The sequence below is a fragment of the Anolis sagrei genome, chromosome X, assembly GCF_037176765.1.
Source record: "Anolis sagrei isolate rAnoSag1 chromosome X, rAnoSag1.mat, whole genome shotgun sequence".
NCBI lineage: Eukaryota > Metazoa > Chordata > Lepidosauria > Squamata > Dactyloidae > Anolis > Anolis sagrei.
The window spans coordinates 726,864-739,999 of NC_090034.1; the positions used below are offsets into that span (position 1 = coordinate 726,864).

At 41.3% G+C, this 13,136-nt stretch overlaps 1 protein-coding gene across 1 annotated transcript in view; it reads left to right on the forward strand.

Moving 5' to 3' along the window:
• Positions 1 to 13,136, forward strand: part of LOC132780040 (transformation/transcription domain-associated protein) — a 232,772-nt gene that overhangs the window by 147,266 nt on the left and 72,370 nt on the right. The window contains exons 58-59 of the mRNA XM_067460867.1: positions 4,074 to 4,265; positions 11,154 to 11,349. Of these exons, the coding sequence (XP_067316968.1) occupies positions 4,074 to 4,265; positions 11,154 to 11,349 (388 nt within the window). The remainder of the gene's footprint in view (positions 1 to 4,073; positions 4,266 to 11,153; positions 11,350 to 13,136) is intronic.

The window sequence follows — 13,136 nt, forward strand, 5'->3', positions numbered from 1 at the left end:
AGAGGAGATTCCATCCGAACATGAGGAGAACTTCCTGACTGTGAGAGCCGTTCAGCAGTGGAACTCTCTGCCCCTGAGTGTGGTGGAGGCTCCTTCTTTGGAAGCTTTTAAGCAGAGGCTGGATGGCCATCTTTCAGGGGTGATTTGAATGCAATATTCCTGCTTCTTGGCAGAATGGGGATGGGCTGGAGGATGGCCCAGGAGGTCTCTTCCAACTCTAGGATTCTATGATTCTAGGATTCTATGATGCCAATACATAATAATGTAATAATACAACCACAATTGAGCATAAGTCATAATTAAAACAATACATAAGCAGTAATTAAAACAGTATACACACACATATGCACACAGAAAATACGTATAAACAGACTAGGCCACAGGTGACAGCTAATAATAATAATAATAATAATAATAATAATAATAATAATAATAATAATAAAGTGTGTTGTTGAAAGGTTTCCTGGCTGGAATCACTGGGTTGCTGTGAGTTTTCTGGGCTGTATGGTCATGTTCCAGCAGCATTCTCTCCTGACATTTCACCTGTATCTACGGTTGGCATCCTCAAATGTTTGTTTATTTATTTATTTATTTATTGTTCAAACTTCTATGCGGCCACTCCCCTGGGGCTCGGAGTGGCTTACAAGAACAAGCTAAAATCTAACACAATTTAAAAACAATTTAAAAACAGCAATATCAAAGATCAAAGGCCTGTCAAAACAGATATGTTGAGGGGTCTATTGGAAACTAGGCAAGTGGGGTTTATATATCTGTGGAATTAAGGCCAGGGTGGGAGAAAGAACTCTTGTCTGTCGGAGGCAAGTGGGAATGATCTACGTAACACAAGCTTCGGCCTCACATTCTGTCCGCAAGTTGCCAGTCTCTTCTTTGGAATGGTCAAGAAAACTGTTGCAGCTCAGCAAGCGGCAGAGGATTGTTCTCGTGTTTCAGAGGATGAGGGAATGGATGGGTTTCCAGTTGAGGAGTCTGGTAGTGATCAGAGAGAATTTCAGGCAGATGAGGCCAATGTTTGGGATTCCTGTGCTTGTTTGCTTGTGCTAAAGCAACAGAAAGTGGAAGTTCCAGTTCGCTTGTGAAAAGGCCTTGGGCCAATGGGGAGTTTTCTCCGGAAACTAGATTAGGTCTGAGAAAGGAAGGAGTGAAAAATAGACAAACGAGATGTTGTAAATAAATAATAAATGTTGTAAATAAATAATAATAATTTCTTAAATAATCAGAGATAAAACCTTGAAGGTTCGGGTTGTTTGGCATGATCTCATTGGCACCTGGACGAGCTTAAATTAGGTGTTTTTGGATTCCTGTGCTTGTTTGCTTGTGCTAAAGCAACAGAAAGTGGAAGTTCCAGTTCGCTTGTGAAAAGGCCTTGGCCCAATGGGGAGTTTTCTCAGGAAACTAGATTAGGTCTGAGAACGGAAGGAGTGAAAAATAGACAAACGGGATGTTGTAAATAAATAATAAATGTTGTAAATAAATAATAATAATAATAATAAATTCTTAAAGAATCAGAGATAAAACCTTGAAGGTTCGGGTTATTTGGCATGATCTTATTGGCACCTGGATGCGCTTAAATTAGGTGTTTTGGGATTCCTGTGCTTGTTTGCTTGTGCTAAAGCAACAGAAAGTGGAAGTTCCAGTTCGCTTGTGAAATGGCCTTGGGCCGATGGGGAATTTTCTCAGGAAACTAGATTAGGTCTGAGAATGGAAGGAGTGAAAAATAGACAAACGGGATGTTGTAAATAAATAATAAATGTTGTAAATAAATAATAATAATAATAATAAATTTTTAAAGAATCAGAGATAAAACCTTGAAGGTTCGGGTTATTTGGCATGATCTTATTGGCACCTGGATGAGCTTAAATTAGGTGGTTTGGGATTCCTGTGCTTGTTTGCTTGTGCTAAAGCAACTGAAAGTGGAAGTTCCAGTTCGCTTGTGAAAAGGCCTTGGCCCAATGGGGAGTTTTCTCAGGAAACTAGATTAGGTCTGAGAACGGAAGGAGTGAAAAATAGACAAACGAGATGTTGTAAATAAATAATAATAATAAATTCTTAAATAATCAGAGATAAAACCTTGAAGACATGATCTCATTGGCACCTGGACGAGCTTAGATTAGGTGTTTTGTAGGGCTGGGCGGTTTCGTTTCGTTAATTCGTAATTCGTTAATAATTCGTTAATTTTTTTAATTACAAAACGATAACGAACCATTCTGGAGCAATTTTTTTAAAAAACGAATTTTTAAATAGTTTTGTAAATGCTTCGTATTTCGTTATTGTATTCGTTTCGTTATTGTTTTGAGGTCGTTTCGTTATTATTTCCGCATGTCTGGGGCAAGTTTTATGGTTGTTTTTTGTTTAATTAGTGAAAAAAATTATAATATCACACCAACAGTCAACAACAGAGGGAGAGGGAAGCTTCAGAAGGTTTTGGAGGTTTTTTAGCGTATTTCGCGGTCGCGTCCGCCATTAACGAATCGATTTGTTATTGTTTCGGAAATCGATTCGTTAATGTTTTGTAATTTTTTTCACATTTACGAAATTTCGTAAATATTGAACTTTTTAAAAGGAAAATTTTGTAATTATTTTAAATAACGAAACGCAAAACCCCCCAAAAAACGAATCGATTTTAGAAACAAATTTTTCCGTTGTTACCCAGGCCTAGTGTTTTGGGATTCCTGTGCTTGTTTGCTTGTGCTAAAGCAACAGAAAGTTCCAGTTTGCTTGTGAAAAAGGCCTTCGGCCGATGGGAAGTTTTCTCAGGAAACTAGATTAGGTCTGAGAACGGAAGGAGTGAAAAATAGGCAAATTCTATTCTACTGATCCTTTTGGAAATGCACATTTTCTACCTGCTTTTGTTAATAAACATTTTTAGGGAGTAGTCCTGGACCCTGGTGTGGTGCTGGGTGACAAGGTGTGTCAGTGCTAGAGCGCAACAAAACCAAAGTGTGATCCTGTGCCGTCACGCCTAGGGGCTATTTTTCTTAATGAAGGGGGCATGGACGTGGCATCTCTCCCCAGGGGATTGCTTCTTGCCCTCCTATAGGAAACTGGAACTCTCAAAAACACAAAACGCTGTAAATAACTCAAAATAAGTTTTATTGATCACAGTTATTTCTTTAAAGCAATGAGCTGGAAACTTCAGAGGGGTGAAGGAAAATATACGTTACAGTCTCAGTTAGTCCTGGGTCCAAGGGGTTTGAAGCTGAGAAGCCTCACCAAGTTTCCTCTTTCCTCAATGGCTGTGAATGCCGGAGCAAACCACAACCCCATTTCAGATGGCCTATGTTTTGAAGACTCAGGCTCTTCCTTTGGTGCCAAAAGAACTGGTTTGAAGGCGCTTGAGACTTCCAACGTCGTTCAGGTTGGTCTGAACATGAAGCACAAGTCTCAAAGGTAAAAAACCTCAGAACTGGTGCTGAGAGGTAATTTAAATCAGGGTCTTTTAGAGTTAAGTGTCTTATTTTTAATGTCCCTGGCAAGCCTGAGCTCGTTTTGTGCTTTAGCCTTGCGGACATTTTCCCTACAGGTGTTGGCTATTTGTTTGAATTCTTCTTTGGTGATTTCTCCCTTTTTCCACTTCTTGTGCATGTCTCTTTTGTGTCTTAGCACAGTTAGAAGTTCTCTGGACATCCATTCTGGCTTCTTTGCACTTGTCCTATTTTTTCTCTTTGTTGGCACGGTTTGCAATTGCGCCTTGAGTATTTCAGTCTTGAGAAACACCCATCCATCCGTAACTCCCTTGTCTTTTAGTATCTGTGTCCACGGAATGCTGCTCAGTGTTTCCTTCATTTTTACTCACGTCCATCTGGTAGAAACTCTGATGGCAGAATGAAAAGAAAGGAAGCACTCCCCTCCTGCAGGAAGAGGTGGAGCCAAACAGTACTGATTGACAGCTATAAGTAACCAATCCATACAACTATACATAAGCTGGGTAAAAGGGCAGGATTAAGCATGATACAACAGTTTAAATCTTGCAACTAACAGTTCTACACATAGGTGGCGCCACTCACGCTGTCACAGATCCGGACTCACTCCCACCTTCTGTTTTGCTTCTCAAGGTGGAGCTGAGCTGCCCGAAGGAGATGGCGTGGAAGGTGAACATGTACCGGGGCTTCCTGGCCATCTGCCACCCGGAAGAGCAGCAGCTGAACTTCATTGAGCGCCTGGTGGAGATGGCCAGCGGGTTGGCCATCCGCGAGTGGAGGAGGCTCCCCCAGGTGGTCTCCCACGTCCACACACCCCTCCTGCAGGTGAGTGAAGCTCAGAGCTTTCCTGCTCTCTCTTTTACATTCCTTTGTATTCAAATAGGCATGGACAATCCATTAGAAATGGTTCAAAAGTCATTACAAAACTACTGGAGGGCGCTGGCATTTTTTTCTAAAGTTTTTCTAAAGTATAGTTATTGAATTTTTTTTTTACTATAACGAGAATAACGAAATGCCATAACTATTTCATTATAGTAATTGTGCATGCACATAATTCAATTACAATAATTGGGGAAACTTCAGGGGCTCCTTTCTCCCTCATTTTTAAAACTATCTAGAGTAAAACTTGCTACAATGGTAGAACACATTTACCACTGTTAGCCCACCAAATTTCAGAGTGTTTCGCTTATCAGCGGATTTTTGGGAAATTTTAAAAGTGTTTATAAACAACTTTTTTACTTTTACTTCTCTACTTGAATTTTATCTGCAACGCACAAGACAACCAGGTCATCAATCCCCAGAAGTTTTAGAAAAATTCACACATTGACAGATTTTGCGAGATTTTTAAAAGTGTAGACAAAAACAATTTATCCCCGTAAAAAGCGACAACATCAATCCCCTGGATTGCCTGTCTGTCTTTATAACACACAATTAACCGCAGAACTTCAACTTAGCACAGAGGAGGGCGCTGGCATTTTGTTTTTAAAGTTTTTCTAAAGTACAGTTAGTGGAATTTTTTTTACTATAATGTGAGTAACGAAATTCCATTACTATTTCATTATAGTAATTGCAGGTGCACATAATTCAATTACTATAATTGGGGAAGCTCCAGCGGCTCTTTGCTCTTTTATTTTTAAAGCTATCTAGAGTGAAACTTGCTCCAATGGTAGAACACATTTACCACTGTTAGCCCACCAAATTTCAGAATGTTTCACTTATCTGCGGATTTTTGGGAAACTTTTCAAAGTTTTTATAAACAATATTTTAAAAAAATCTACAAGAGTTATCTCCTTAAATTTCAGCTACAGTGCACAAGATAACCAAGGCATCAATCCCCAGAAGTTTCAGAAAGATTCACACATTGACAAATTTTGGGGGATTTTTAAAAGTGTAGACAAAAGCCATTTATCTCAAAAAGTGACAACAGCAATTCCCTTGATTGCCTGTCTATCTTTATGACACACAGTTAACCACAGAACTTCAACTTAGCACAGATTTATACTATTAAATTCAGCAGGGGAACTCTCTGCCCCAGAGGGAGTGTGGTGGAGGCTCCTTCTTTGGAAGCTTTGAAGCAGAGGCTGGATGGCCATCTGTCAGGGGTGATTTGAATGCAATATTCCTGCTTCTTGGCAGAATAGGATTGGACTGGATGATGGCCCAGGAGGTCTCTTCCAACTCTACTATTATTATTGTTGTTGTTGTTGTTATTAAGTAGAGGCTGTTGTTGTTGTTGTTGTTGTTGTTGATGTTGTTGTTGTTGTTATTATTAAGTAGAGGCTGGATGGCCATCTGTCGGGTGCTTTGAATGCAATATTCCTGCTTCTTGGCAGAATGGGGTTGGACTGGAGGATGGCCCAGGAGGTCTCTTCCAACTCTACTATTATTGTTGTTGTTGTTGTTGTTGTTGTTGTTGTTAAGTAGAGGCTGGATGGCCATCTGTCAGGGGTGCTTTGAATGCAATATTCCTGCTTCTTGGCAGAATGGGGTTGGACTGGAGGATGGCCCAGGAGGTCTCTTCCAACTCTACTATTATTGTTGTTGTTGTTGTTGTTGTTGTTGTTGTTGTTGTTGTTGTTGTTGTTGTTGTTGTTGTTGTTAAGTAGAGGCTGGATGGCCATTGTCAGGGGTGCTTTGAATGCAATATTCCTGCTTCTTGGCAGAATGGGGTTGGACTGGAGGATGGCCCAGGAAGTCTCTTCCAACTCTACTATTGTTGTTGTTGTTGTTGTTGTTGTTGTTGTTGTTGTTAAGTAGAGGCTGGATGGCCATCTGTCAGGGGTGCTTTGAATGCAATATTCCTGCTTCTTGGCAAAATGGGGTTGGACTGGATGGTCCAGGAGGTCTCTTCCAACTCTTGGATTCTAGGATTCTGTGATTCTACTTACTTATTTTAGTCCTCTTTGCAGAATCAATGCTATTTATTTATTTATCACTAGCCGTCCCCTGCCACACGTTGCTGTGGCCACATGTGGGTTCTGTGTGGGAGGTTTATAGTTGGTAGGCTTCAAAATGCTCTGTGATTGTAGGTGAACGATAAATCCCAGCAACTACAACTGCCAAATGTCAAGATTCTATTTTCCCCAAACTCCACCAGTGTTCACTTTTGGGCAGATCAAGTATTCTTGTCAAATTTGGTCCAGATCCATCATTGTTTGAGTCCACAGTGAACTCCAGATGTAGGTGAACTACAACTCCCAAACTAAAGGACACTGCCCACCAAACCCTTCCAGTATTTTCTGTTGTTAGTCATGGGGGTTCTGTGTGGGAGGTTTGGCCCAATTCCATCGTTGGTGGGGTTCAGAATGTTCTTTGATTGTAGGTGAACTATAAATCCCACCAACAACAACTCCCAAATGACAAATTCAATTTTTTTTAAGTGAAGGACATACATTGGGTTGTTAGGTGTCTAAGTGTCCAAATTTGGTGTCAATTCGTCCGGTGGTTTTTGAGTTCTGTGAATCCCATAAACGAACATTACATTTTTATTTATATAGATATCAGGAGCTACCATCCCTATCTGTGCCTTGCTCGTCCCACCGGCTCAATAGATATCTTGAGCAATGATCAATCTATTTGCCCCAAGGAACTGGGAAATTGTTGTTTCTCTTCGATGTTTTGACTTATGTCTGATATAACAGGCTGTGTTTTTTATTTAATTTTAGATGTTAAGTGTTAATTTGTGTTTATATGTTGGGCTGTTAAGTTTTCGTTACTATGGATGTATTGTTGTTGCATTCGGGCATTGAATTAAATTATTATTATTATTATTATTATTATTATTATTATTATTATTATTATTATTATTTCTTTGTGTACTGTATGTTGTCATTGAATTTTTGCTATTAGCAAAAAAGAAAAAGAAAAAGCCTGGGGTAAGGAAAACAAAAATGGAAAAATTGGGGGAAAATGTTTTTTCCAAAAACATTTTTTCTCTGAAAAATTGAAAAAGAAATGGAAATGAAAAGTCTCAGAAAAATAATCCTTCATGTTCTGTAGTTTGAATGAAAATCCATGCCATTGATATATTACTATTTACCATTGCAAAAAAAAAAAAAAACATATTCTGCGCACTTTTCAGTTTTTTTTTTTCCCTGGGGGAAAAAGCATTTTTTCTCTGAAAAATTGAAAAAAAATAGAAATGAAAAGTCTCAGAAAAAAATAATCCTTCAGGTTCTGTAGTTTGAATGAAAATCCATGCCATTGATATATTACTATTTACCATTGCAAAAAAAATAACACATTCTGCGCACTTTTCAGTTTTTTTTCCTGGGGGAAAAAGCATTTTTCTCTCTGAAAAATTGAAAAAAAAATTAGAAATGAAAAGTCTCAGAAAAAAATAATCCTTCAGGTTCTGTAGTTTGAATGAATACCATGCCATCGATATATTACTATTTATCGTTGTAATAAAGAACATATTCTACACACTTTTCAGTTTTTTTCCTGGGGGAAAAAGCATTTTTTCTCTGAAAAATTGAAAAAAAAATGGAAATGAAAAGTCTCCGAAAAATAATCCTTCATGTTATGTTGTTTGAATGAAAATCCATGCCGTTGATATATTACTATTTACCATTGCAAAAAAAAATAACATATTCTGTGCACTTTTCAGTTTTTTTTTTTCCTGGGGGAAAAAGCATTTTCTCTCTGAAAAATTGAAAAAAAAATTGGAAATGAAAAGTCTCCGAAAAATAATTCTTCATGTTCTGTAGTTTGAATTATTACCATGCCATTGATATATTACTATTTATCGTTGCAAAAAAAAAGAACATATTCTACACACTTTTCCATTTTTTTTCCTGGGGGAAAAAAATAGCTTTGGAAACGAAACGGGGGAAAAAACCTGTTTTCCCCCAATTTTTCCATTGTTTTTTCCCCCCGTTCTTCCTATCTCTATTTAAGACGAGAGTGGATGGGAGAGAGAAAGAAGATCAACAAGAAACTTAATACTTTTTGGGCTGAGTACTATTTATTTACAACAAGTGCTGGCTACTTTGGAGTGCGTTCGTTCGTCCGTTCGTTCATACGTTTGTGTTGGAATCCTCCCTGCACATCCTTGTTATCAAATTGCTGAAATAGGCAGAGAATGACAAAAATTACCAACACAGCAATGGAGCTACTCGACAGTAATTACTTCCCCCCCCCCCTCCTTATATCAGATAGTGAGTGATTAAATACCTGCTAGGAAATTAAATTTACATGATGAATGGGAGAAGGATGAAGGTGAAACTGTGGTGAAAGCTGAGACTGGGGTGATTAGGATGGGACGGGAAGGAAGAATATTGCCTTGCTCGGCTTGCTTTCCAGGGATTTGCATGGAAGCAACGGGGGGTGGGGGGTGGATGCCTTTGCAGGAGGAACAGTTATGTCAGCTGAGTAAGAGCCTCCGAATGCCAGTGTTTCTCTCCAAAGAATAAAATTGTGATTGTTTTGGAGAAGCATGACCTTTTAGAAACCGTAACCTTTTGGGAAATCTGGAATCTCCACAGCCTTTTGGAAGTGTGACCAGGGGTGGCTTAACCCTTACGCAAAGTAAGCATTCGCGGTAGAGTTGATGTTGCCCAGGGGCGCTCTTGAGGCGCTCTTGGGGGAAAATAGACCTTGACATATGCGAGTTGTGTCAGGGTATTGACGTTTGCCAGCGGAAGGATTGCTAGATCAGCAGACACTGAGTTCAAAATAAGGACTCTGCAAGCTTTCAGTTACAATAGAAAACTACGTTTTACTAAGTATATCTACACACATCTATTCACAGCAAGCTACAAACAGGCTCTCCTCGGCAAAAACAACAGTCCCTGAACATCTGCTTATCTGACTTCTGGCTGAAACCAGTTCCTCCCTCTTCTTCCCAGCCAAGGAACACGTTATCTCATTTCTGTCAAGGTTACATTTTCTCTGCCTCAGCACAGTGTTTTCTTATACACAATTGAACAGAATAGAATCCATCTTGAAATACATATGTTTCCTGGAAGGAAGGAAAAGATCCTGTTGTCTTGTTTATGGGTTGTTGTAGGTTTTTTCGGGCTCTATGGCCATGTTCTAGAGGCATTCTCTCCTGACGTTTTGCCTGCATCTATGGCAAGCATCCTCAGAGGTAGCGAGGTCTGTTGGAACTAGGAAAAAGGGTTTATATATCTGTGGAATGATGACCAGGGTGGGACAAAGGACTCTTGTCTGCTGGAGCTAGGTGGGAATGTTTCAACTGACCACCTTGATTAGCATTTGATTGCCTCACAGTGCCTGGAGCAATCTTTTGTTGAGAGGTGATTAGATGTCCCATTCTGTTTCAGTCTAGGAAAAAGGGTTTATATATCTGAGGAATGATGTCCAGGGTGGGGCAAAAGACTCTTGTCTGCTGGAGCTAGGAGTGAATGTTTCAACTGACAACCTTGATTAGCATTGGGTGGCCTGGCAGTGCCTGGGGCAATCTTTTGTTGAGAGGTGATTAGATGCCCCATTCTGTTTTAGTCTAGGAAAAGGGGTTTATATATCTGGAATAATGTCCAGGGTGGGGCAAAAGATCTTGTCTGCTGGAGCTAGGTGTGAATGTTTCAGCTGACCACCTTGATTAGCATTGGGTGGCCTGGCAGTGCCTGAAGCAATCTTTTGTTGAGAGGTGATTAGATGTCCCATTCTGTTTCAGTCTAGGAAAAAGGGTTTATATATCTGTGGAATAATGTCCAGGGTGGGACAAAAGACTCTTGTCTGCTGGAGCTAGGTGTAAATGTTTCAACTGACCACCTTGATTAACATATAATGGCCTGGCAGTGCCTGGGGCAGTCTTTTGTTGACAAGGGGGTTGTTTCAGCTTCGATAGGAAGGCCTGACATTGCCTAGAGCAAGCTTTTGTGGAGAGGTGATTAGTAGGGCTGGGTAACCACGGAAAAATTGGTTTCTAAACTCGATTCGTTTTTAAGGGGTCCATCACGTTTCGTTTCTTTAAAGAATTCCGAAATTTTCCTTTTAAAAATTTCAAAATATACAAAATTTCGTAAATTTCGAATCGATTCGTTAATGGCGGATGCGATTGCGCAATATGCTAAAAAAACCCTCCAAATATGCTAAAAATATGCTGAAAAACCCTCCAAATGGGACCGGGGGAACTTCTGAAGCTTCCCTCTCCCTCTGTTGTTGACTGTTGGTGTGATAAAACACACAACAACTATAAAACTTGCACCAGACATGCGAAAATAATTATGAAACAATTTCGAAACAATTTCAAAACAATTACGAAAGAATTACGAAACAATTGAAAAAAAATTCAAATCTATTTAACTCCTCACACTATTCCAAAATGGCTCAATATCGGATCGTAAGCTAATTTAAATACAAATTAATAACGAATTACGAAATTAATGAACGAAACTGCCCAGCCCTAGTGATTAGATGTCCTTGTCTTGTTTATGCATTTATACTTGCAGTGACATTGTGGATTTTGGTGATTTATGTACTTTGACCTTTTTCAAGTCTTGCTCCTTTTGCATTTACTATTCTCCCGACGCTTTTGGAATCACATTTTTGTCCTTTTTGCCTGCTTTTTGCAGTAAACATCCTTAGATAGAACTCTTGGTCTTGTGTCTGGCGCTGGGTGAAAAGGAGATTCAGTGCCAGAGTGCCACAGTTGCATGTGGTTCTGCAAGGCATTTTTCCTCAGTGTGGGATGAAGAATGCACTCGCAGTGTTACTTTATTATATTTATATTTTCCATCTTCTCAGGCGGCGCAACAGATCATCGAGCTGCAAGAGGCGGCCCAGATCAACGCGGGGCTGCAGCCGGCCAACCTGGGGCGGAACAACAGCCTCCACGACATGAAGACGGTGGTGAAGACGTGGAGGAACCGCCTGCCCATCGTCTCGGACGACTTGTCCCACTGGAGCAGCATCTTCATGTGGCGCCAGCACCACTACCAAGGTGAGCGCCTCGACTCGCCACTGCGAGATCGTCCACAAAACCCAATACGAAGCCTCTCTTTCTAGCAAGACCAGGAGCGTGTATATATTTCCGCAGAGTTGACCATTCTTTGGGGATTGCAAAGAATTGCATTGTTTTGCTAAAAGTTTATTTACTATTATTATTATTATTTATTTAGAACTTTTGTATGCCGGTCTTCTCACCTCCGTGGAGGGACTCAGGCCAGTTTCCAACAATAATATCCCAAGCAATCGTTTTAAAACACCACATTCCGTAATACGCTAACACATTAAAATACCAAAAATACAATCATATCATTACAATGGCCAAGTCGTCACAATAAAACCGTTGTTCATCACCATCCATCCATATAGCCACGAGTTATTGACTCATTCGTCAAATGCCAGTTTCCAGAGCCAGGTTTTCACCTGTTTTCTAAAAGTCAGGAGAGAAGGGGCAGTTCTAATCTCCAGTGGGAAGGAGTTCCAGAGCCGAGGGGCCACCACCGAGAAGGCCCTGTCCCTCGTCCCCACCAGGCGCGCTTGCGAGGGTGGTGGGACCGAGAGCGAGTCAGGTTTTCACCTGTTTTCTAAAAGTCAGGAGAGAAGGGGCAGTTCTAATCTTCAGTGGGAGAGAGTTCCAGAGTCGAGGGACCACCACCGAGAAGGCCCTGTCCCTCGTCCCCACCAGGCGCGCTTGCGAGGGTGGTGGGACCGAGAGCGAGCCAGGTTTTCACCTGTTTTCTAAAAGTCAGGAGAGAAGGGGCAGTTCTAATCTCCAGTGGGAGGGAGTTCCAGAGCCGAGGGGCCACCACCGAGAAGACCCTGTCACTCGTCCCCACCAGGCATGCTTGCGAGGGTGGTGGGACCGAGAGCGAGCCAGGTTTTCACCTGTTTTCTAAAAGTCAGGAGAGAAGGGGCAGTTCTAATCTCCAGTGGGAGGGAGTTCCAGAGCCGAGGGGCCACCACCGAGAAGGCCCTGTCCCTCGTCCCCACCAGGCGCGCTTGTGAGGGTGGTGGGACCGAGAGCGAGCCAGGTTTTCACCTGTTTTCTAAAAGTCAGGAGAGAAGGGGCAGTTCTAATCTCCAGTGGGAAGGAGTTCCAGAGCCGAGGGGCCACCACTGAGAAGGCCCTGTCCCTCGACCCCACCAGGCATACTTGCGAGGGTGGTGGGACCGAGAGCGAGCCAGGTTTTCACCTGTTTTCTAAAAGTCAGGAGAGAAGGGGCAGTTCTAATCTCCAGTGGGAGAGAATTCCAGAGTCGAGGGGCCACCACCGAGAAGGCCCTGTCCCTCGTCCCCACCAGGCACGCTTGTGAGGCTGGTGGGACGAAGAGCAGGGCCCCTCCAGACGATCTTAACAATCTTGATGGTTCATAGGGGAGAATCCGTTTGGACAGGTAAACTGGGCCGGAGTCGTTTAGGGATTTATAGGTTTGCAGGGTTTTGTCTCGTGATGTGTAATAAGACACAGCAGGTGTGACAATTGGGTTCAGTTTTTCTGATCAAGTCTAGAAAGGGAAAATCCTTCGTCTCAGAGCAGTTGGCGCTTCCACGTCTCTTGCGACGTGACCTTTCCCCTCAAGTGAACTCTGCATCAAGCCAGGCTTTAGGGATACGTGTCACGAATGACTTTTCAATGACTTGGAAGCATCGGTTCTTTTTATTGCAATTTCCAGTGTGAGAGGGGACATCAGATTACAGAAAACATTTAGATGAAGAATGACCTTAGACAAAGAATGGCATTGGAAATACAGACAGACAGATTCTATGCAACTACATTGGATT